This window comes from Protopterus annectens, chromosome 6.part0 (assembly GCF_019279795.1).
Source record: "Protopterus annectens isolate FY-2018-M chromosome 6.part0, PAN1.0, whole genome shotgun sequence".
NCBI lineage: Eukaryota > Metazoa > Chordata > Ceratodontiformes > Protopteridae > Protopterus > Protopterus annectens.
In genome coordinates, this window is record NC_056737.1 from 972,618,452 (window position 1) to 972,640,881 (window position 22,430).

General features: G+C 41.6%; 1 protein-coding gene across 1 annotated transcript in view; it reads left to right on the plus strand.

The window, feature by feature from the left end:
• HHIPL1 (HHIP like 1) overlaps positions 1-22,430 on the plus strand; it is a 661,343-nt gene that overhangs the window by 463,773 nt on the left and 175,140 nt on the right. Inside the window, exon 6 of the mRNA XM_044074611.1 lies at positions 3,185-3,330. Within this exon, the coding sequence (XP_043930546.1) occupies positions 3,185-3,330 (146 nt within the window). The remainder of the gene's footprint in view (positions 1-3,184; positions 3,331-22,430) is intronic.

Below are 22,430 nucleotides of genomic sequence, written 5' to 3' on the forward strand. Positions count from 1 at the left end.
ATAACAGGAGACATGGTTATTACATGTATAGTAGGGAATGGCTAGGGCAGATGGGGAAGCAATGGGTATGATTTTATGAGTGCAACCTTGAGAGTTAGGTGACATGGCCTATGTACATTTATATTGTTCAATTCGGTATTGTTTGAACTGACATCTGAACTGCTTTTAGTCTCTGATATTAGTAATGTCTGATGGCAGAGATTATCACGTTTCCGGGGCAGGAACAGAGAACCTGTGGTCTGTGGAATGGAGTTTAGTGGATGAAGTTATGAGAGTGGGACCATTAGTGGATTAGCTTCTTAGCTTGTAGTGAGGGTTGGATGTAGTGAGTCTCTTTGTTAGGGGATGGTACGTCTTGGTGTAGGAGTTTGAAGAGAAGGGAGCCAAGAAGGAGGCTGGCTGTGTCTTGAATGGGAAGCTAATTTGCCTGTTTCCATGGAGTTGTAGTGATGTGCAAGCTGAAGGGAGTTGGTAATAAAATGACATGTTTTATTAGAAAGAGAGTGTAACATGGCTGATAAAATAAAGTGCCTTTATTTAGTCTCTTGATTAAAATATCACTGTAAATATTTTCCAGTATATGTATATTAGTTTTATAAATTCAATATAGAAAAATAGATAAAGACCAGAGTATAAAGTAAAGTGATCTACCCAGAGATGTTATGCTGTTTCACTGTATTTTATAGTGGAAAGGAAGCCTACTTCTTCATAAAAGAGTGATGTAATTTTGTAAAATAAAACACCAAGTACTTCACTGCCAGCTCACCCTATTTCCAGAATATTCTGGGGTGTATTCTAAAAAAGTTAGCTCTATAGCACTGTTAGCACTAAACTATTGTGCTCCAGCAGTGCCACAGAGCTAACAAGAGATTTGTTGACATGCAAGAGCTGCATGGAGAAAGAATGCATTAGTGACTCCTTTGTATGACTCTGAATCAAAGATCTAGTGCAGCTGAGTGTTAGTGCTCCCTGACCAACCCACAAAGCACTGTTAGACAGGCACCTACACACACACACACACACACACACACACACACACACACACACACACACACACACACACACACACATTCAGTTATATACATTCACCCAGGCACCTGTAGAGTGACACACACACACACCAGTACAGCTGCAGTCATGCCTGTACATACACACATACATATGCACACAGCCTCACAGCACTTACCTGATGTATGTTTATAAATAATGGGTTTGAGGGCAGCACCCTAGGGTGGGCGAAGGGGTAAATCCCCCTGCAAAAACAAAGCTTTTCAATTTTGTGCAATGTGTGTGTGTGTGTGTGTGTGTGTGTGTGTGTGTGTGTGTGTGTGTGTGTGACTTTTTGAATTTATGAAGTTTCATATTTTGTCACTTCAGTTGTGACTCTTTGAGTCTTTGTGAAGTAAGCCTTTATGTTCCATTTCTCCACATTAGCACTTTCAGTTCCCTAGTTCCAAGAACTACAGATACTGTCCCCTGAATTTCAACTGGTATGCCTTTAAAACATATTAATTCTGGAGAGGTGGGTTAGTTAGAAACACACCATCCTGTTTCTATGAGGAGTGTTCTGTGTGCTGGGAGGTACTGATTCAAAGATTACTGTAGTGCTACTGCGGTATGCAGCCTACAGCAAGTAATGCTACAGTTGTCTACTGGATAATGTTGCAAGCAAATGTGCCAATCTGGGGAGACACAGCTAATGTACATTAGCCATGTGCTTTGCCCCGCAGCCGTACTCTAAGGCCAAAATGGTGAGGTAGCATGATTCAAAGGCATGCTCTGCCGTGCTTTGTCTCGGCAGAACCATGTGACAAAATGTACTGTTTTGCAGTATTCACCTATTGCTGTCCATGTCAGCTCAGCAGAAGAACAGTTAGCAGTACAGCAGCTAAGTACTTGGAGACTGTGTGTGTGTGTGTGTGTGTGTGTGTGTGTGTGTGTGTGTGTGTGTGTGTGTGTGTGTGTGTGTATATATATATATATATATATATATATATATATAAAATATATATGTATGTGTGTATGTATATATATATATATATATATATATATATATATATATATATATATATATATATGCGTGTGTGTGTGTACATATATACACATGCACACATATATATTATATACCCCTAAAATAATTTTGTATAACATGTCTTACATACTGCATTCTCAACTACACGCAGAGCTGTACAGCAGGCCTGTGGTGTTCTAATGTTGGTTTACAACACACTAGTGTTCCAAGCTGCAGCCATTATAGTGCAACTGCCATCTTTGTTTGATTATAGGTGTAATTTATGTCACTGCTGCTACTCACTGTTACCACCGTATCAGACGACATTTACATCCTCCCCACGTACCTCTCAACTGTACAGATTTTCGCAGAATGTCTGGATTTTTGCCTCATATTTTTGGTCTCTTTTTCATAAAATTGTGGTTTTCTTGCAAATTGGTGACAAATCATTAATGACTGAAGTTAGTAAGCAATGAGAGACATTTGAGTTTCATACCCTTTAGAAAATTAATACTGATGGAAAACCTTTTATTCTATCAAGTTTCTAAGTTTGCAAGAGTAATACTTAAAAATGTCCCTATTTTTGGGTCTTTGTCCCACTTTTATTTATGGCTTTGTCCAGATTTCTTGCTCTAAGAGTTTGAGAGGTATGCCTCTGCAGATATTCACTCTCTGCCATTCATTGCCATTTACCTTACTAATTAAAGTCCTTTTTCTTTCTGCACTGAGCACTACAGCAGGAACTGTGAACTTCCTGCACAATGCAATATTATAATCAGATCTGCCAACACTGCGTCCATGTTCTGATAATATTTTCAGATCACATGACCATATTTGTCACCAACCCATCCAATGTATGGGCTTTGTGGTAATATCAAGGTTTGGGCCTTTACATTACAATAGGCGATCCTGTCATGATCATTGCAGCAGCAACAAAGCCTGTAAGAAGAGAGTAGTTTAAGCCAGTACTGACCGTAGAAGTGTTAGTGAGGCCTGTTGTTTTGCTGCACACAGTTTAGGTGCAAGATAAGGCTGAATGAGAATGGTACAGGAAGTCCACCTTAACGTAGGTGCAGAGTTTGATTCTCATTTACACGCACTGTGCTTTACTATGTCTTAGTCTAGTGCTGACAGTACATCTTTTGCACTGATCTCCTTTATTTTATATCACAGGCGTTTAATGGCTCTGGAGGAGAATCATCGAACTGGAAACTGGGATTACCATGAGATCTGTATGGGGTCAGGACAGACCTGCATGTTCCCAGGTTTGATCAACAACTACTATCAATACATTATCTCATTCGCTGAGGATGAGGCAGGTAATCTTACTGCATGTATATTATAATGTGCTACTTTATTTTTCTTCATCATATAAACATGCTTATTAATGTTGAAAATTTGAATTACAAAGTTATTTATTTAAGTAATTATTTTCTATTTGTTAACTGGGTAATTGGGTTGGTGGACAGATCCTTTTAAGCCATAACTGAAGCTCAGATAAGCATAAAACATAAAAATGTAGAAACTGCAGATTTAAGTGAGGTTGACATAGTATGCTTTAGATCAGAATATTTGCAAATATATCATAGAGAAATTTTTTTTTCCACATTTCCACTGAAAATGGGCTCATTTCAGCCCAGTGGACTTTCCCAGTCAACAAAATAAATAAACAAATAAATATTTTTTTTCACAATAATAAATCACAAATGCAAAGGAAAGTACAGTTTTGTACCTACCATAAATGTAGATGTCCGAGAGGAATGCATCTGCAGTCTTTACAAATGGGTTGTCCTGTCGTCAGGCAGCCCTTCGGTCGGCCGGATTCCAAAGTCTGGGTCTGGCTTCGGCTGGTGTCGCATTTCACCCGACGTCATTGCGGCAGTTGTTCGGGTATAAAGGCATCAGCCGACGCCATTTTCCTCAGTGTTTCTTGCCCCAGATGCCAGGTGCCCTCTTGGATGGCTAAATTTGGATAAATGCCAAAGTTTCCAAATAGTAGAGAGCAAACACATAAAATAAGCATGTATGTACATATATACAAACAAATACACCATAATAGATCCCCCCCAAGCTAGCTGAAGATTGGCAAATACCCTAGGAGTACCTCAGAGGGGAAGGAGGGTGGGTAATCCTGACTGCAGATGCATTCCTCTCGGACATCTACATTTATGGTAGGTACAAAACTGTACTATGTCCTTCAAGGATGTATCTGCAGTCTTTACAAATGGGTAGAATACCATAGCTAAACTAGGGGAGGAGGAAATGAGAAGAGATTATGGTGTAGTTAGGATCCCTTGCAAAACAGCAGTGGTAAAACCAGCACGGGTTCTATAGTATAGAGGTAAGTTATAATGCTTGGCAAATGTATGCACGGAGGTCCAAGTAGCAGCCTCTATAATGTCCTTGGTAGCCACTCCTCATAAGAAAGCTGTGGTAGTGGCTGTAGCCCTTGTGGAGTGAGGCCTGATGTTCTCTGGAGTTTTCTTTCCATGGTAGGAGTAACAAAATCTAATGCAATTTCCTATCCATTTGGGGATTGTCTGTTTAGAAATTGGTTTTCCTTCCTTTCCTGTTGCATATGCTACCAGAAGCTGGTCAGTTTTTCTATTGTTTTTTGTCCTGTCCAGGTAGTAGCGTAATTGTCTGTGTACATCCAAGGTATGTAAGAGCCTTTCTCCCCTGTTCTGTGGGTTGGGGAAGAATGTAGGAAGGTGGATAGCCTGATTTAAAGATACTCTGGATACCACCTTAGGCATAAATGTAGGATTTCTTCTCATGGACACTCTATCTTGATGGAAGATCAGGAAGAGTTGCACTGCCATTAATGCCTGTAGTTCAGAGACCCTTCTTGCTGAAGTTATTGCCAGCAGGAAAGCAGTCTTCCAGGATAAGTATTGTAATTCTGCTGTTGCTGCTGGTTCGAAAGGAGGAAGAGTCAGTTTTTCTAGCACAAAGTTCAAGTCCCATGCTGGCAATGGAGGTTTCCTGGGAGGTTTTACATTTTTAATTCCTCTCAGAAACTGTCTGAGCAGAGGATGCGAGAAGACAGGAGGATCCAAGCTGTATTCTGCTGAAATAGCTGATGCATGTATCTTGATGGAAGAGTAGGACAGGCCTGTATGGAAGAGCTCCGCCAAGTACTCCAGAATGTTGGCTATGTTTACCAGTGTCACATCTTGCCCCTTTGCAGTACTCCAGATGAGATATCTTTTCCATTTTGCTGCATAATTCTTTCTTGTTGAAAGTCTACGAGCCTCCAGGATTATGTCTTTAACCCTTTGGGATAAATTTGGGTTAATTGCTGTTATGTAATGTTCCAGGCAGTTAGCTGCAGAGTTTTTAGGTTTGGATGCAGGATGTTGTAGTTGTTCTGTGTTAGCAGTAATGGGATCAGGGGCAGTGTCCATATTTGTTCCCGGGACATGCTCCTCAGCAGTGGATACCAATGTTGTCTTGGCCAGTCTGGGGCTATCAGAATGATCCTCGGACGTTCCTCTTTGATCTTCAGAAGCACCTTGTGCATCAAAGGAAGTGGTGGGAATGCGATGCTGTCAGGCCTTTCCAACTGAAAGATAGGAGTCCACCTTCCAAGCAAGTGGGTGGTAAGTCCTTGTGCAGAATTTCTTCAACTGGTGATTGAATGGGGATGCAAACAAGTCTATTTGTGGTAATCCCCATTCTCTTGTGATGGCTTTGAAGATGTCCGGATGCAGCATCCATTCGTGGGCATCTGTTGTAGTTCTGCTTAATATGTCTGCTAGAATGTTTTCCTTCCCTGGTACATAAATTGCCTGTAACTGAATGTTGTAGCTCAGAGCCACATCCCATAGGTCCAGTGCCAGCCGGCATAGAGGGTATGAGTGTGTGCCTCCCTGTTTGTTGATGTACCACATAACTGTGATGTTGTCTGTCCTTATCATCAACTGGCCTTCTTGGAGAAAAGGTCTGAATGCCTGGATTGCCAATTTTACTGCCATCATTTCTTTTAGATTTATGTGTAGATGCAGCTGGTCTTGAGTCCATAGGCCTTGAATGCACTTGCCCATCATGTGTGCCCCCCAACCGAGGTCTGAGGCATCTGTCGTGATGGTTTGTCTTGGTTGACTTTTGCTGAAGGGCAATCCTGCGTTTGATTGGCAGGCCTGAGCCCACCATAGGAACTCTTGTTTCAGGCATGGGATCATTGGAATTTTGGTTTCTAGGCTGTGCTTGTGCTGGGACCACAAATTCTTTAGGTACCACTGTAGCTTTCTCATATGCAGCCTGGCATGAGGGACCAGTATTATGCAGGATGCCATGAAACCTAGAGCTTGTAGCACTTTTCTTGCAGTTAGATGGTTCTGCTTTGTTAATGCCAAGAAGTAGAGAGGAAGTTGCTCTTTCTTTTCTGTAGTTAGAAATGCCATTTGTTTTGATGTGTCCAGTTCTGCACCCAGAAAGGTTATTATTTGGGATGGAATCAGCCTTGACTTTTTTGTATTGACTGTATATCCCAGGGCTTGCAGCAGGTAGATGACTCTTTGTAAGTCTTCTGTTAGTTTGTTTTGTTGTCCGCTTGTATCAGGCAGTCGTCCAGGTAGGGATAGATTTGAATCCCCTGAAGTCTGCAATGAGCGATTACTGATGCCAGGCATTTCGTGAACACTCTGGACGCAGTAGATAAGCCAAAGGGCAATGCTGAGAATTGATAATGCTCTGATCCTGCAAGAAATCTGAGGTATCTTCTGCAAATTGGTCTTATGGGGACGTGCAGGTATGCCTCCTTGAGATCTAGAGTTACCAGCCAAGACTCCTTGCCCAGCATGGGAAGAAGCTGCTGTAGGGTCAGCATTTTGAATTTTGGAACAATGAGGAATGTGTTTAAAGTGGACAGGTCTAGAATAGGCCTCCATTTGTTTTCTTTTCTTGGTACCAGGAAGAGTCTGGAGTAAAATCCCTTCCCTTGCTCCATAGATGGTACCTTTTCCACAGCTCTCATTCTTAATAATTGAGATATTTGTTTTAGAGCTTCTGACCTTTGAGTAGGTGGTAGGTTCGGCATTCCTCTCTTTCCTGGTAGAGTATGGAAATGGAATCTGTAACCTTGGTCTATAGTTTGCAAAATCCATTTCTCTTGTAATGCAGTGCCAGTTTCTTGAAAATAAGGTTAGCTTTCCGCCTAAAGGTGCTTCTAGTTGTTCCCTGGTAGGCGGTGCCACTGCCAAGTCACTGTGATTGAGTTGTTGTAGTGGTGGTGGCTGTATCCGTGCCTCGTTGGTTGTTACCCTGCCACTGGCGACCCCTGTAGGCACCCCTGGATTGGTTTCTGCCTCTAGAGCGCCTATTCCTGCCTCTTTGTGCCTTAGAGGAGTCTGGAAAGGACCAATTCTTGGAGGGCCAGTTCCTGCTAAACCTTGGAGGTTGAACTTGCAAGAAATCTTTCACTGTTTGCACAGATTTTGCTTTCTCTTCCATCTTTTTTAATACCAAATAAATTGACCTTGTCCATAGGTGCATCCAAAAGCTTAGATTTGACATGGTCTGGTAATGCCTGTTCTTTCAACCATGCATGCCTCCTGATAACTGTGCCAGTCATGGCTGATCTAAAGGAAGCCTCCAGTGCATCATAGCCACATTTTAAAGAATGGTTACTAACCTGCTGTATGTTATGTACCATTTCTTGAACATACTTTTTATCTAAAGATTCTTCAGAGGACAGCTTTTTAGTCAACTGGTCAAGCATAAACTCTTGATATTGAATCGTATGAAATTGGCAGTTCAAAGCTCTAGCTGACAAAGTAGCAGAGGTGTAAACTTTTTTACCCCATCTCTCTAAGGACCTGGATTCCCTTTCAGAGGGGAGGGGGTTTTTAGAAGAAGTAGCTGCTACAGCTTTTGGACCCTGGGAGATAGTCTCTGGATCTGCAAAAGGAGCCTTATATAAGTGGTGATGAGTGTCCGGGACCCTGTAGTACCTATCGGGCTTAGCAGGAGCCGGAGGTAAAGTATCAGGAGCAGTGCAAGCATCATTAAATGCATCATCAACAACAGAAAGAACTGGAGGTATAGCTAAAGGCCTATGCTGTGGCAAATGTAGAAAGGTCCTAAGCCTTTTCGAGAGTCTGAGAAATCTTGGCCCTGCCACTGAAATTGTTCCCTCATAGCATGCAAAGTTTCCCCAAAGGAAAATTCCTCAGGAGGAGAGGCTGAAGGTATGGACTCCTCAGCATCAGAGTCTTCGTAAGGAGAATAAGAAGCCTCAGGAGGGTCTGTATGTTCTGAGTCATCAGAGGAATCATCTGTGGATACTGGCTCAGGGGGCTCTGCTCTAGGCCTCTTTTCTGGAGGAGGGAGGGAGGCCCTGTCTGGATGAGGCTGGGCTCCACGAATTAAAGAGATGAGATCCTCAGCCAAAGAAAGCATATGGGAGCTGGTGCTGGGCCTGCGAGAGGGGGGCTTGGCAGGCACAGGTATTGATGCTTTGGATGCTTTAGCCCTGGCAAAGGCCTTAATAGACATAGCTGGAGGAGGCCTAGCAGCTTCACGTGCAGGGGTAGAAATATCCAGGGGAATGGTGTCTGATAAATCCTGTGAAACCGCAACAGAAGGTTGGATTTCAGAAGCCGTTTCTACCAGGTTAGAAGAGGCCTCGGTAGAAGGCAAGTTATCGGCTGAAGAAAGAACCGCTTGCTCGGCTTCGGCCGAAACCGAGACACTCGTGGTTTGCTTAACCGCGGTTTCGGCCGAAACCGCAGACTGCGAGTGTTGGTCCTTTTCTTTGCGTTTCTTGGTTATTTGCGTAGTCGGAGGATCCGACGGCATAATGTAGGCAAAATCGGAGCCGAAAATCTGTTCAGCAAAGTCCAATCGACGTCTAAGCGTCCACCGGTTAAAAGAAGCACAGGAAAGACAAGCTGCTACGTCGTGGTCTGGGCCTAAACAATGTATGCAATAGGAGTGGAAATCTTTATGAGGTATTTGTTTCCCACAAGATAAACAGTTATTAACTTTCTCTGACATCGGCTGAGGCAAGAAAGAGTCCCCAACGGGGTACTTAGCTTTATAGAAGTCTTCGAAGTAGTATTCGGTAGTAGTAATCTCTGGATCTGACCGACCGGCACTTGCGAACAGCTTCTGCTTCGGGCGCCACGCGGCAAGAAAGACTGAGGAAAATGGCGTCGGCTGATGCCTTTATACCCGAACAACTGCCGCAATGACGTCGGGTGAAGTGCGACACCAGCCGAAGCCAGACCCAGACTTTGGAATCCGGCCGACCGAAGGGCTGCCTGACGACAGGACAACCCATTTGTAAAGACTGCAGATGCATCCTTGAAGGACATCATGTTAGAGTTTTCAAGTATCATCTAAGTCCTCAAAAGGAAGCACATTTAGATTCCGCGAGTAAATGCCCCATTGTTTGGTTTTAAACAATTTCAGTTTTTGCTGCTTTTTTACTTTAGAGGGTAAATGATTCCAGAGACATAGTCCAAGCCTGGATGTTACTTTTTCTCCTGTATTTGTTTTGAACCTAGGTCTAACTAGGGAGATAGATTCAACCTGGCTTTCCTTCAAACTATAACCGCAATCTCTAATGGACAGTTTTGCTTTTAGTCGGTGGGCATTACCCGAGTGACACAATTTTAAATGAGGAGGTGATAAGAAGTATTGTTTTATTTTGAACTTCAAGTTTGAAAGTTAAATTTCAAACTTATAGTTTAAAATTTTAAAGAAATGAACTCCATTATTTTTCAAGAAAAGTACAGTGGTGTGTGTATTTGTGTCTGCGAGGAGTGCAAACTTATATATATATATATATATATATATATATATATATATATATATATATATATTAAGTGGATGCATTTGTTAGCTGAAGCACATTACATAAGAATTATGTACATAAATGATAAACCTTCAAAATCTACAAGCTATGTTTCCTTTCCAGAACAATAATATTGGATGGGGTGATCCAGCTACTTGAAATAGAAACCTTCCCACTAGGATTGCAGAGGCACGACTGTGTAACCAAACATATGCATGGCATCTAAATTTGCATGAATTTTGGTTAGAACGATAGGAAAAGTTGAGTTAATGTGCATGCTACAATGTGGTAGTAAAAGCAAGAACAGAGAAGACGACTTCAACAGTTCTTTTGCTGAGCATGCTGAAGGCAGAGGATGGAGTAGTAATAATAAGGTTGGAAAGGCAAAACATTTACTGTTGTATGTGCAGTCCTTAATAATCACTACTATGATTCATTAATAGCATTTAATTTGTCTTGATAATCCAGTCCCGAACCCACATATCCATACATAAAAACTATAGATGTTTTATTGCGGGAAACATTTCCCTTGGTTAGGGTTTCTTTTAGGCCTTGGCTCTCTGTTTTCATTTACCAAGAAAATGTGTTTCTGTTCAAAGTAATCAGCTCTTCCTGGAAGTTGTAGCACCATTGTGATAGTCTGATGGATGTTACCTCTAACCTTATTTTATTTATTTATCCTTTGTTGACTAGGTTAGTCTCTCTGGGCTAGTGGCCTCTTTTCATGGAGGAGACCCAAGGCAGCATTTAAACTACTAGGAGAAATTTGGCCGGAGCACTGGAGAAACTTCTCCTGCTGTTTTGATAGGTGCTATGAGATCGTTTACATCCACCTGAAGTATCACCAACTCAGTTTAACATCTCTTCAGAAGGATGATAGACGCAGTAGTGAAGCACCCCCTTATGCTGCACTATTTAGCCTTTTCTTTGATTTTTGAGATAAGAGATTAAGACATATCAGGGTGGGGGAATGCAGTGTATTGCACACTTTAATCTGAGAGCAGTGAGATGAGAAAGTAAATTCCAGAAAGAATTCTGTGGATGAAAATGTTACTGTTGCAATTTGTTAAAGTTAAGCAGTCATTATGCTGGCTTTCAGAAGTGCAGTCTATTTTTGTGAAGTCAGCTGGAATATATATATTTTTTTTTTATTTAACATTTGTTGACCGGGAAAGTCCAACTAGGTTCCACAGATCCTGTTTTCAGTGGAGGCCCGGAGAGAAATGCTCCAGAATACTTTACAGACACCTTACTGCGGCTATATTTAACAGAGCCAGGTATTTTAGGTGTATACATTCAGTAAAGTGGTTGTAACTAAACAGCATTGGGTTTGTCTGTGATGAAAATGTCAGAGTGTGTGCTTGCAGTGTATCTAAAAGTAGCAAGTTAACCACAATCTTTTCACTTTACATTATAGTCAAACATCAGCATTCCAATCAATAAGTTCCTGTCAGTGGCATCTGGCCAGGATGTGTATGATAGCAAATGATCAGTGACAGAGTATTACAGTGAGTAGTGTTGCCATCTAACAATGCTTGTGATTCCTTCTGTCTGGAGTATGAATGTACATCCTGTGTTTGTGTGATTGTTATTCCTTTTTTGTGGAGTATGAATGTACTCCCTATCTCTACATGGATTACGAATGTACCCCCTATCTCTATGTGGAGTTTGACTGTGCTCCCTGCTTCTGTGTGGAGTGTGAATGTATTCCCTGCTTCTGTGTGGAGTGTGAATGTACTCCCTGCTTCTGTGTGGAGTGTGAATGTATTCCCTGCTTCTGTGTGGAGTGTGAATGTATTCCCTGCTTCTGTGTGGAGTGTGAATGTATTCCCTGTCTCTGTGTTGGTTTTATCCATGTGCTTTGTTTTTTTCTTCCAGACCATCAGCTGTATAATGAATGCCTCTGGCCATTTGTTCGTTTCCAGACCATCGGCTGTATAATGTATGCCTCTGGCCATTTGTTCGTTTCCAGACCATCGGCTGTATAATATATCCCTCTGGCCATTTGTTCGTTTCCAGACCATCGGCTGTATAATGTATCCCTCTGGCCATTTGTTCGTTTCCAGACCGTCGGCTGCATAATGTATGCCTCTGGCCATTTGTTCGTTTCCAGACCATCGGCTGTATAATATATGCCTCTGGCCATTTGTTCGTTTCCAGACCATCAGCTGTATAATGTATCCCTCTGGCCATTTGTTCGTTTCCAGACCATCAGCTGTATAATATATCCCTCTGGCCATTTGTTCGTTTCCAGACCATCGGCTGTATAATATATGCCTCTGGCCATTTGTTCGTTTCCAGACCATCGGCTGTATAATGAATGCCTCTGGCCATTTGTTCGTTTCCAGACCATCAGCTGTATAATGTATCCCTCTGGCCATTTGTTCATTTCCAGACCATCAGCTGTATAATATATGCCTCTGGCCATTTGTTCGTTTCCAGACCATCGGCTGTATAAAGAATGCCTCTGGCCATTTGTTCGTTTACTTTCATCTCAGTGTAATAACAGGGAGGTGCACAGAAAGTAAGTGCCTCTTTTTGGAGAGGAGGGAAGGCAGGCACTGTTCCCAGACAGGATTTATATATCCTTGCATGTGTTATTTCAGTTTATTGGAGAACTACTGTTTTGTTAGCTTTGAACATTAAGTTTAGACACAACTTACTTTTCCTTGAAGGAGAAAACAAGACTGAATGTATTTTCGTACTTGGGATTTTTTCCCTTCCTGCAGGGAATCCCAGTGCCGTTCATCATTCACCAAGTCTCCTGCTCCTTCTTACCCTCTTCTGACTTACTCCAATAAGGGTCAGGGGGCTGACAAGGAGATCACTACATCCTGGCTCCCCATCATGCTGCATGCTGGGAAGATTTTTTTTTTATTTTATGACTTATCATTCTCCCACCTTTGGCATTCTCATTGGTATGTTCAAGGGTTTCTGTTTTCTGTGAAGCATGCTTCCCTCCGGGGAGCGCCTAGGCAAAACACCCTCACCCTAGGCTGAGTGCACCCATCCCTCCCTGCCTCAGATACTCAAGCTTCTAATCCTACCCAGGCTGCCTGGTCATAGTAAGAGCTTTATCCCTCTTCACCATGAAACTGGCTCTTATTTGTGAATTTTTTTGTTTAGGCCATCATTAAACCAAAAGGGTATAAAAATCTGTAAGAAGGATCTAAGATGCACCAAAGAACTCTATGAATTCTGGGGGCCAACCTTAGACACCCACCTTATTTCAGTTCCATCTTCCAGGCTTATTACAGTAGAGTGTTGGCCAGCTAGTATTTGTTAAAAGCATGCAGAGATCTAAAAAGTTAGACAAAGTGTGAAAAAGCAACAAGGAATTCATGTTGGATGGTGTGAAGCCAGGATTAGGGGAAACATGGGACAGGCAAGTGCAGGGAGGACTAATATATATCAGAGGGGTCCATGAAGTCTTTTATCTAGGGCTCCATTTCACCTAAGGACGACATTGTTGAATGCAAGCCAGATATTTGATGTGTATACATTAAGTCAAGTGACAATAATCAAAATGTACATACTGAGCAAGTCTGGATGAAAGAAAAAGGCTGCATCTATTGTCTGATTACAGGTAATGATCATTACCATATTGTAATAGAGCCCCACGTCATTCCAGGTAGCATCACCCATTCAGCTGCTTCCTGCAGCCCCTCCCTTGCTTTGAAGTCAGCAGCCATCACTGCCCAAGTTTTAACTTCTACTGCTAAGGCCTTTAATGGAAAAGATTAGGCACTGGCCAGCTGTTAACTTTCCTAATTGTCAATCTTCACATCCCCAAGTTAGCTGTATGCATGAAAGGTGCATTACTGAGAAAAAAAACTGCAGTTCAGTCATCCAGCTGCAAGAATAAACAAACAAAAAGAAAGAAAACAATCTATCTGAACAGCAAGTGAGGAATCAGAATGGTTGAGAAAAGCAGAGATGAATCACTCTGGAGGCCTTCTACTGTGAATAATTGTATGGATTTCCTCTTCTACAATCCTAATTTCAGGGCCTTCTACTGTGAATAATTGTATGGATTTCCTCTTCTACAATCCTAATTTCAGCCCCACCCCCATTTTTAGGGGTGCATGCAAGTCATGTTGGTAAATGTGATGGAGTCATGTATCAGTTTAGGAGAGTATGCCTTGTCTTTATGCCTCTCAGTTCGAACCCTGGTTCTTTTTTTTCTTTGCTGCTTACACATTTTGGATCTGGATACCAGCTTTAGTTATGTAAAAAGTACTAGCCCCCCTAGACGTCGGGGAGGAGAGTGATGTCAAGCATTGTTTCTTATATGTGCCAACAGTTGAGCTTGCTTACTGAAAGATCAAGATGGGAGAAGCTGAAGACAATCATATTTTGAATTCCATTAGCTATGATCCTGGTTTTCAAGCATTGGCTGTCATGGTGAATGTATTCGTGCAAATTTCATTTCTGTAGGGCATAATTAGGCTTTCCTCAAGCTAAGGAGGTTCTGATAAAGAGATTTGGTGAGTTTTGTAGCTTTTTACGGAAGATCTCAGAGGGTAATCAAGAAGATATACAATTTCTTTTTAAGCACAAAATACTCTATTCATGAAGAATGTCTTGAAAAGGTATGGGGGCTTCATTTATTAGTCTGCATTTAGCATTCACAAATGATCTGGGATGGTGTAAAAAAGAAGGCACCAGGGAAATAGTGGAACCTTTCACAAAGGTCTACCTCAGCTCTCTGATGACATGGTGACATGGTTGAAAGTGCACACCCCAGTACCAGGCAGAAAGTTCCCTTTCACAGTCCTATAGTGGTGCCTGAGCTATGTGAAGAGTGAGGGTGTCTTAAACCAGACAGCAGTCGCATCTTCCTTTTGACAAGAGGAAACTTCTCCCTCCTTGTATATTATCAGTTCTCTTCCTGAGTAATGACCAGTTGAGGTCAAATCCCATGTCAGGGCAACTATGACAGGCATGTGAAAGGTGCACCCTGGCCACCACTTTGAGGTGTGTGTTCTGTGGTTTCAAAACTGGACTTGTTCCCTGGCATGTGAGAGAGTATCACCAGGGAACACAGGCTGAGGATGGATCAGCTACCTATCAAAAATGCAAAACCTGGTGTTGTGACTGCATATTTTGAAAAACATAAATTTCAGTTAAAAAAAAAAAAATATTAGTTCCAAAACTCACTGTTACACTTGTGGCTATTTTTGCAGGAGGAGATTCACTACCAGTATCTCTGACAGGGGACTGTACACTCCACTCCCCTGTTAATTTTATATACTAATTCAGAGATCACTGTATCTCAGAGCAAAAGGAATACTTTTTGTGCTAACACCCTTGGACTTAATATATGTTCTCTTACATTCATATTTTCAGCTTTGCTATTTTGAATACCACAGTTTCATTTGTTAGAAGTTCAAAAGGTACCTGTTGATTCAGGCTATGTACTGGTCTGTCTTAGCCCAGTGCCTTCACCAGCTGTTGCGAACCCAACTGATGGGTCCTCATAATCTGACTATTGGTATCTATCTCCTCACCATTTAGCATGTCTTGGAAAGTGGACTCTGGGTAGCCTTTTTTGATGCCCCCAACTCATCCTGCTTCTTCTAGACTCACCTGGTTTTATATGGAGAGGCATCCCTTGTCTTAGGATGATGATGTCAGTGTATTATATGTTCATTGGTAAGAAGTGGGATAGCTGGCCTTGTGGGCCATTTTAAGCCTAGTTCCAGTTTCCCTTTTTTTGCTCTTATTACTTGAACCCATTTGGTTAGAGACTGACCTTACCCATCCCATGGTGGGCCATTTTAAGCCTAGCCAATTTCCCTTTTTATGCTTAAATTAACCTATCCCATTTAGTTAGAGATTGGCTTTACCTATCCCATGGTTGATAATTATATATCACCCCTAATGAGAGTAACTGGGATCATACTGTAGATGATTTGAGGGGATCCATGCTTGGGGTAAAGCATTTAGGAGCTGTCTCGGTCTATTAGTAGTACAGAGGCCTGTCTTGGGGTAAATTTTCTGTTTGCTATCCATAGATTCAAGTTGTGTTTGAATATGGAAAAGAATGAACTTTATTCAATGTGGATGGGGAGTCTGTTCCAGAGCAGTGGTATACTCTGCAAAATACACCTTCTCCTCTACCTGTCTGTTGATGTTGCAGAAGAAGTTTAGATCTGCAGACTAATATTTCTGATCCCATTGAACTTGCTGATGTTCAGTAAATCCATCTGTATTGGATCAGAGGATGGCTCATATGCCAGACACAGGTCACCTCTTATCAGTCTGCAGGATACCAAGTATAGTGACAGGGCTTTGAGTCGGTCTATATAGAACATGTTGTTTAGGCCTTGTATCCTTTTGGTAAGGTATCTCTGTGGGCGTTCTGGTTGTTATATGTGTCTGGGTAGATACATGTCAAGGAGGGCATTATATTCAATGGCTGGCCTAATAAGGACTGAGTAAAGAGGATAGTGACATCCCTAGGTCTAGACACAATGCTTTTGTTATGTCAGTATATTACCAGGAAGTGCTGCCTCAGAGGCAGCACCACTGGCTAAGTCTCCAAGGAGGGCATCTCTACCAGTTTAGTAGTTACAGGCCTGCCTATCATCTGGGTCTGTCTGTCTGTAGCGGGCTAGTTTTCAGTCTAGTTTGAAGAACCATCACAAATGACCACTGCGTTCAAGATAAGGTGAAGTTATGTCTCATTTTATAACTTTTAAATTTTTCCACAGAAAGAGTTCTACTTAAGGACCTAGCCATGTTCTCAAGGATCCTGGAACTTCCAGAGGCTGTATGCTCTGAGGGGCTGTAAAGGCTTCTCTCCTTCATTGAGAGTCTAGAGGATCTTTTATCATCTCATTTTGGTGAGATGAAATACATGTACTTGATGTTAGACTCCACTGACTTAATGTGCACAACCAGTGCATCGGATTAGGGTTAGGGGTTGGTATAATGGTTAAGATGTTTACCTCAAAGATGCAGGGTTTGATTCTCATCTTTGGATGGAAATTAGCTAGGTTTAAAATGGCAGCAGTGTTGACTAGCCTAGTATTTACCTATGAACCTGTGAGTATCATACTTCAGTCCTGGCATTTACCTATGAGCCTGTGAGTATCATACTTTAGGCCTAGTATTTACCTATGAACATGTGAGTATCGTACTTCAGGCCTGCCATTTATCTATGAGCCTGTGAGTATCATACTTTAGGCCTAGCATTTATCTTTAAGCCTGTGAGTATCGTACTTTAGGCCTAGCATTTACCTTTGAGCTTATGAGTATCATACTTCAGGCCTAGCATTTACTTATGAGCCTGTGAGTATCGTATTTCAGATTTGTCTCTTTATGAGATTATCCCTCTGCTATGACAGGGAAAGTGGAAGATGCCACTGCAAATGACAGCAGTCTTTTTTCACATATCAGTGTCTGGAATATACAGAGGTAGTTTCTTTGGTTTGCTGTAAGCAGACACCACTTTCACTACAAAATGCTGCCTTTTTTGTCTCTCCTCTACAGCTCAAATTTTAGCAAAGTACTACATGTTGCGCTAAAAATACTGAAAGAGAAGGAGCTCCATGTACTTTCTTTTCTGGATCCCAGCTGAGATGATTGCCTTTGACAGCTTTATCAGGACAGAGCTGGACACATTTTGATGTCATTTTTGCCTGTGGTGGTGATGGTGGTGGAGGTCATGGTGCTGGCTTCCAAGCTTAGGTTTTATTGGAAGACTCAGGTTTGGATCCTCCTTTGTCACTTGTGCTGATAGTGGCCACAGTCTTTAAAATCCACTTTTAATCCTGATGTCGTGGGTGCTGTAGTGGACTGTGAAGTCTCAGTGGCTGCCAAGATACTACACTTGCTTAGATTTTCTTATGGCATCAGGCCCTCAGTACAGCTTCGGCATTCTGGAAAATCACTTCTGGTCTCAATGCAGGTCTTCCCTTCCTGTAGTAGAATCTATCATAGGTACTGATAATAGATGCTTCAGATAGGGTCAAATGTTTAACTCAGGTCTTCATCTAAGCGAATCCACTAAAAGAAGGGTCATCACCTCAACCATATGGAACTATGGGTAATGCTTCATACCATAGAGGATTTGGAAGTGGAGTAGAAACTTCTTGCTTAGGTCAGGCAACTAGTCTGTGGTGTAGTATGTATGGAACAGTACTATATATACTCGTTCCCTCTACAGAGGGCAATGTGTGTTTGACAATTGGTCATAAACAGAAGAATCACATTTAAGGCCATTCATACATTATGAGAAGTTAATTTGCCTGTGGACTCCATGAGCTGCATGTCCAGTCCTCTATTGGAGTTGAGGATTTTTTTCTAGGAGATTGTTTTTCTTTTATTTCAGCAGACCATCATTCTGTTCTCACAATTCTTAACCTCATTTATTTGACCAGATGGACCATCATCCAGGCAGCCATGAGGGTGGTTTGATTCCTCACTTATGCATTACCTTAGCTTCACCAGTCAGGTGTACATTTATCCCAGCAGCCTGAGGGTCTGGCTTTAACCCCACCAGATGTTTACTTGGATAAATGGGCCAGATGCTGTCTGCAGGCTGTAGACATGCATCACAATCCCCTGCTTGGCTTAACATAATCCCTGATCCATTGTTAGAGGTGATTTCTTAAGTACTAATGTCATCACCAGTGGTTGAAGTGCATGCTCACAAGTATGAGAGCCTTCAAAGCCCAAATCATATGTTATGTCCACTCTTCTGTATACATCTAATGCAGAGTTGTCATGCACGTGGCAAGACAGCACCAAGCATACCTTCCAAACTATCTTGCGACATGAAATGCACTTTCTCCTGCAATTTGTGTCAGCATTACAGTGGGTCAGAGTGTTTCACAGTCCCTAACATAAGCAAGCTGGCATAGGCTGCTCACACCCACCATGTCTTATCTGTTTTTTCAGCACCTAGATTGCTTGTTGATCCATGATCATCTACATCATAATCTGCTCTCTGTCTCTCTCTATGTACTATGAAGCCAATCTGGACAGGATGATCTGGGAATTCTGTTTGGTCAAGAACTACCAATGTTGCCAGTGCTGTTTCATACAGATACAACCCTGGCTGTAGCATAGAGAGTCCAAGTTTGAGTATCAGCTCCAGCTGCAGAAGCAAAGGTCTGGGGAGGCTAGGAGTGAGTGGTCACTGCTGACCCACATGCCCTGGGGAGGGAGGTAGCTGTGGCTAACCACAAGGGTGACACCTAGTAGAAGAATTAATTGTTACATAATGGAGTTTAAGTCTGCCAAGCCCATGCAGCCATGGTGCATTCTCACCAGGTAGCTGAGGCCAATGTGGACCCTCAGGAGACAGTGATGCCTGAGCTCAGAGGAGCCACTGAGGGCTAGAGTGTGCTCCTAGGGGAGAGACTAAACTAATTCCTGAGACTAGCAAGATGGCCCACTCCCTACCACCCAATTCTCACCAGGGAGTGGAGGGTCACTTGAGATTGTGAGACAGGAATAAATAGGCCATATGGCTCTCACCTAGCCCAGGAATGTCTTGCTCCTGTCCTTTCAGCACAAGTGTGCTGTTTGTTGGCCAGTACTTTAGCTTTATATAGTGTAGGTAGGCAGGAGTATGTATGGAGATTAATGTTTGAATGAAAAAGTGGTGGTTGTGAGGATGTGCAAGACTGTGTTATAGCAGTTGTTGTGTGTGTACAGGTGTTTGCAGGTTAGGGTTAGAGTAAATATTAGGTAAGGGGATATTAGGTAAGGGGATAGCATCAGTGTGGTGCCTGCTTTGTGTTGTCTGTATTCTGTGTCCCTTTGTCTTCTGTAGTGCAGCAAAGCCCTCTTGCCCACATTACTCATGTGTGTTATCCCTAACTGTCTCTGTCGCTACACCTGTACCTTGCCCTACATATAGTAATATTAAAAACCCTTTCTCTAACAGTATCACTACTATGATGACACTTGATCTTGTTTTTGTAGCTTGGGTTTACTGATACAGGACTTGTTTTAGTGGGAAAAAGTATTCATTGTTTTGTGATTTACTCTTATGAGTCATTCAGTGTTTTATAATTCTGTCTGTTTTTGTTCTACCATTTGAGATTGTCTCTTTGGAGTTTTCTACCTTTCATGATGTACTCCTGTATCTATATTCCTGTCATTTGTTTGAATGCTCATTTGACCGATTTCCAAATGCTCGAATACAATTGACTAAAAACTAATGTTGATGCAATCACAATTGATAGGAAAGTATAGAAAGTATAGAAATGCATAGGCAGTGTGTGATGGTGCAATTTCTGATCATAGGAGTTATTAGGGAAGTGAGTTTAGAAGAGTATGTGTGAATTGGCATTGTCCAGCATCATGTCACATCCCAGATCTATAGCTGCCTGTCTTTCTGCATCAACACTGATTCACTTTGTGAGTTGTTTTATCTTTTCTCCAGAATTATGTAACTGTGGAGTTAGTATATATAAGTAAGTGGTTGGGTATGATACCCACACTTGGGGTCTTGCCCCCAAAACATTTTGTAATGTTGCTTGTGTTGTGTACATTTTTTTTTATCAATTGTGATTGAGTCATTTGTGGTCATGGTTATGGAATTCAGTGAAATGAGCTTTCAGTTAAATTATTTCTTGCTCAAGATGTATGTAACAAACATTTCACTGCATTCCAGCCATGTGAAGGGCAGAACCATGGCCCAGTACTATTTGCTCAAGCAGTAGTTCTTTAAAGGGTTCTTCATTTCTACCTACCTTGAAAGAACTCCAGCCCTCCTTGGATTTATCAGGTTGGCATATGCTGTTTGATCCTCCGAAGCCCATCTCTTGAAAGATGCTTTTATTAGCAGCTATTGCCTTTGACTGGACGATCTCCAAATATCAAGTCCTTGTTTGCTGAAGCCCTATTATTCTTGAGACATGAACTTCATAACTGGCCGATTTCTACCTCTGCTGCTGAAACCAGATGATATGGCAGCTGTGAACTTCATCTCCTGGAAGCTGCTTTTTTTGTGGCCATCACCCCTGTTTTTGCAGGCTTCCATATGTCAAGCACTTATCTGTAGAGAATACTATATGGTCCATCTCTTAGGACTGCCTTACAATTCTTCCTGAATTTGATACCAGAGTTACCCTTAAATCATTTAAGTCACTTTCCTATTTTCTTTACTGAGCAGAATACAGGGGAATAAACAATTTTCATAAACTGAGTGTACAACACCAATTCATTAAAAGGGTATATCAGTTCAAAAACACTGAAAAACTTTTCATCTTTTTTGCACCAGGCAGCAAGTGTTGGCAATTACCACAAAAAGCTTTTCGAAGTAAACTGAGAAATGCATTCTGTTTTGTCAACAGGTAGCTGACCACTTATTGGAAAATGCTGCTTTCAAACAGTAATCTACCAGAGATGCGGCTGTTTTTAGTTCCTTGCTTCAAAGATGTCTTCATTGTTCAGTTTCTGATTAATTTATTCACTAAGCATTAGTGTTTTGACTGTGATTGCAAGAGTTGGGCCTCCTCTGGCACATTGGTACTTCAGGATATGACCTTCTGAGTTTTTGTCTTTCAACATTTTTCTGGCTCCACAACCTTGGAAGTTTAAATTTCATCACTTGAATTCTTCTTTCTAATGTACACTTCATAAAACCTCTAATCTCAGATATAACAAATTTCCACTCATCACTTCAGTTGATCTCAAAGGACCTTCTAAAACCAGTGCTTTTCACTCTTACCTGTATAGTGCTGGTATATAAAAACTCACAGCCACCCTTGTGAGTAAAATTCACTAGGAAAGGATTATTCTGCCATTAGTGATGGTCAGACAGTGACTGTTAGTATTACACACCCACATTATTTAACAAGTTGCTTATTGTAGTTTGAAGTACATATGTGCATAACTTTCTCTTTATTTCATCTAGTTCTAATTCTGTGATTGAACAGAGAAGTTGATTGCATACATTTATGCTTGTACGCATAGGCTGCTCTGTATGTCATGGACATTGATACAGTTCTGCATTGATTGCCACTGCAATTCATTTAAATTTATTGGCATCACATGGGTTTTACTGGAGGTTAGGGTATAACCTCCCTGATCCCAATAAGGAAAAACGGAATATAAAGGATTAGGTCAGATAAAATCACTTTAGCTAGCAGATCTAGGACACTGTCTTTTCGATACCCTCCCTTTGGGAGGAATAAAGACAAATTGTTGAAGTTTCAAAGAGTTCATTCAGTTAAGCAGGTGGGGCATCAGAAAGAGAGATACATGTGGCTGCCTGGCTTTCTTAACAGCTATCAACATCCTTACTGAATAGATGTAGGTAAAGTGCACTGGAGGGTTTGAAAATGCTGGCACTAGTCTCTGTTTGTCCTGTTTGGTATACTTAAATTACTTATCTATTTATGTTAATTTTTAAGTCAGCAGGCACAACACAATAGCATTTTGCCTGAGCTAAGAGAAGTAGTCATAGAGGCCATGACTAGGAGTCACTCTAGTGACAATCATATTCATATTACGAAGTAATAATGCAGTCAGGCATGTAATATTTACACAGTTGGGAAAATTAATGTTTTCAGATGAAATCATATTTGACATTTGTTTGCTTGTTTGTTTTTCCCCCATCATTTCCCACACACTCTGCATGCATTCCGCCTTATC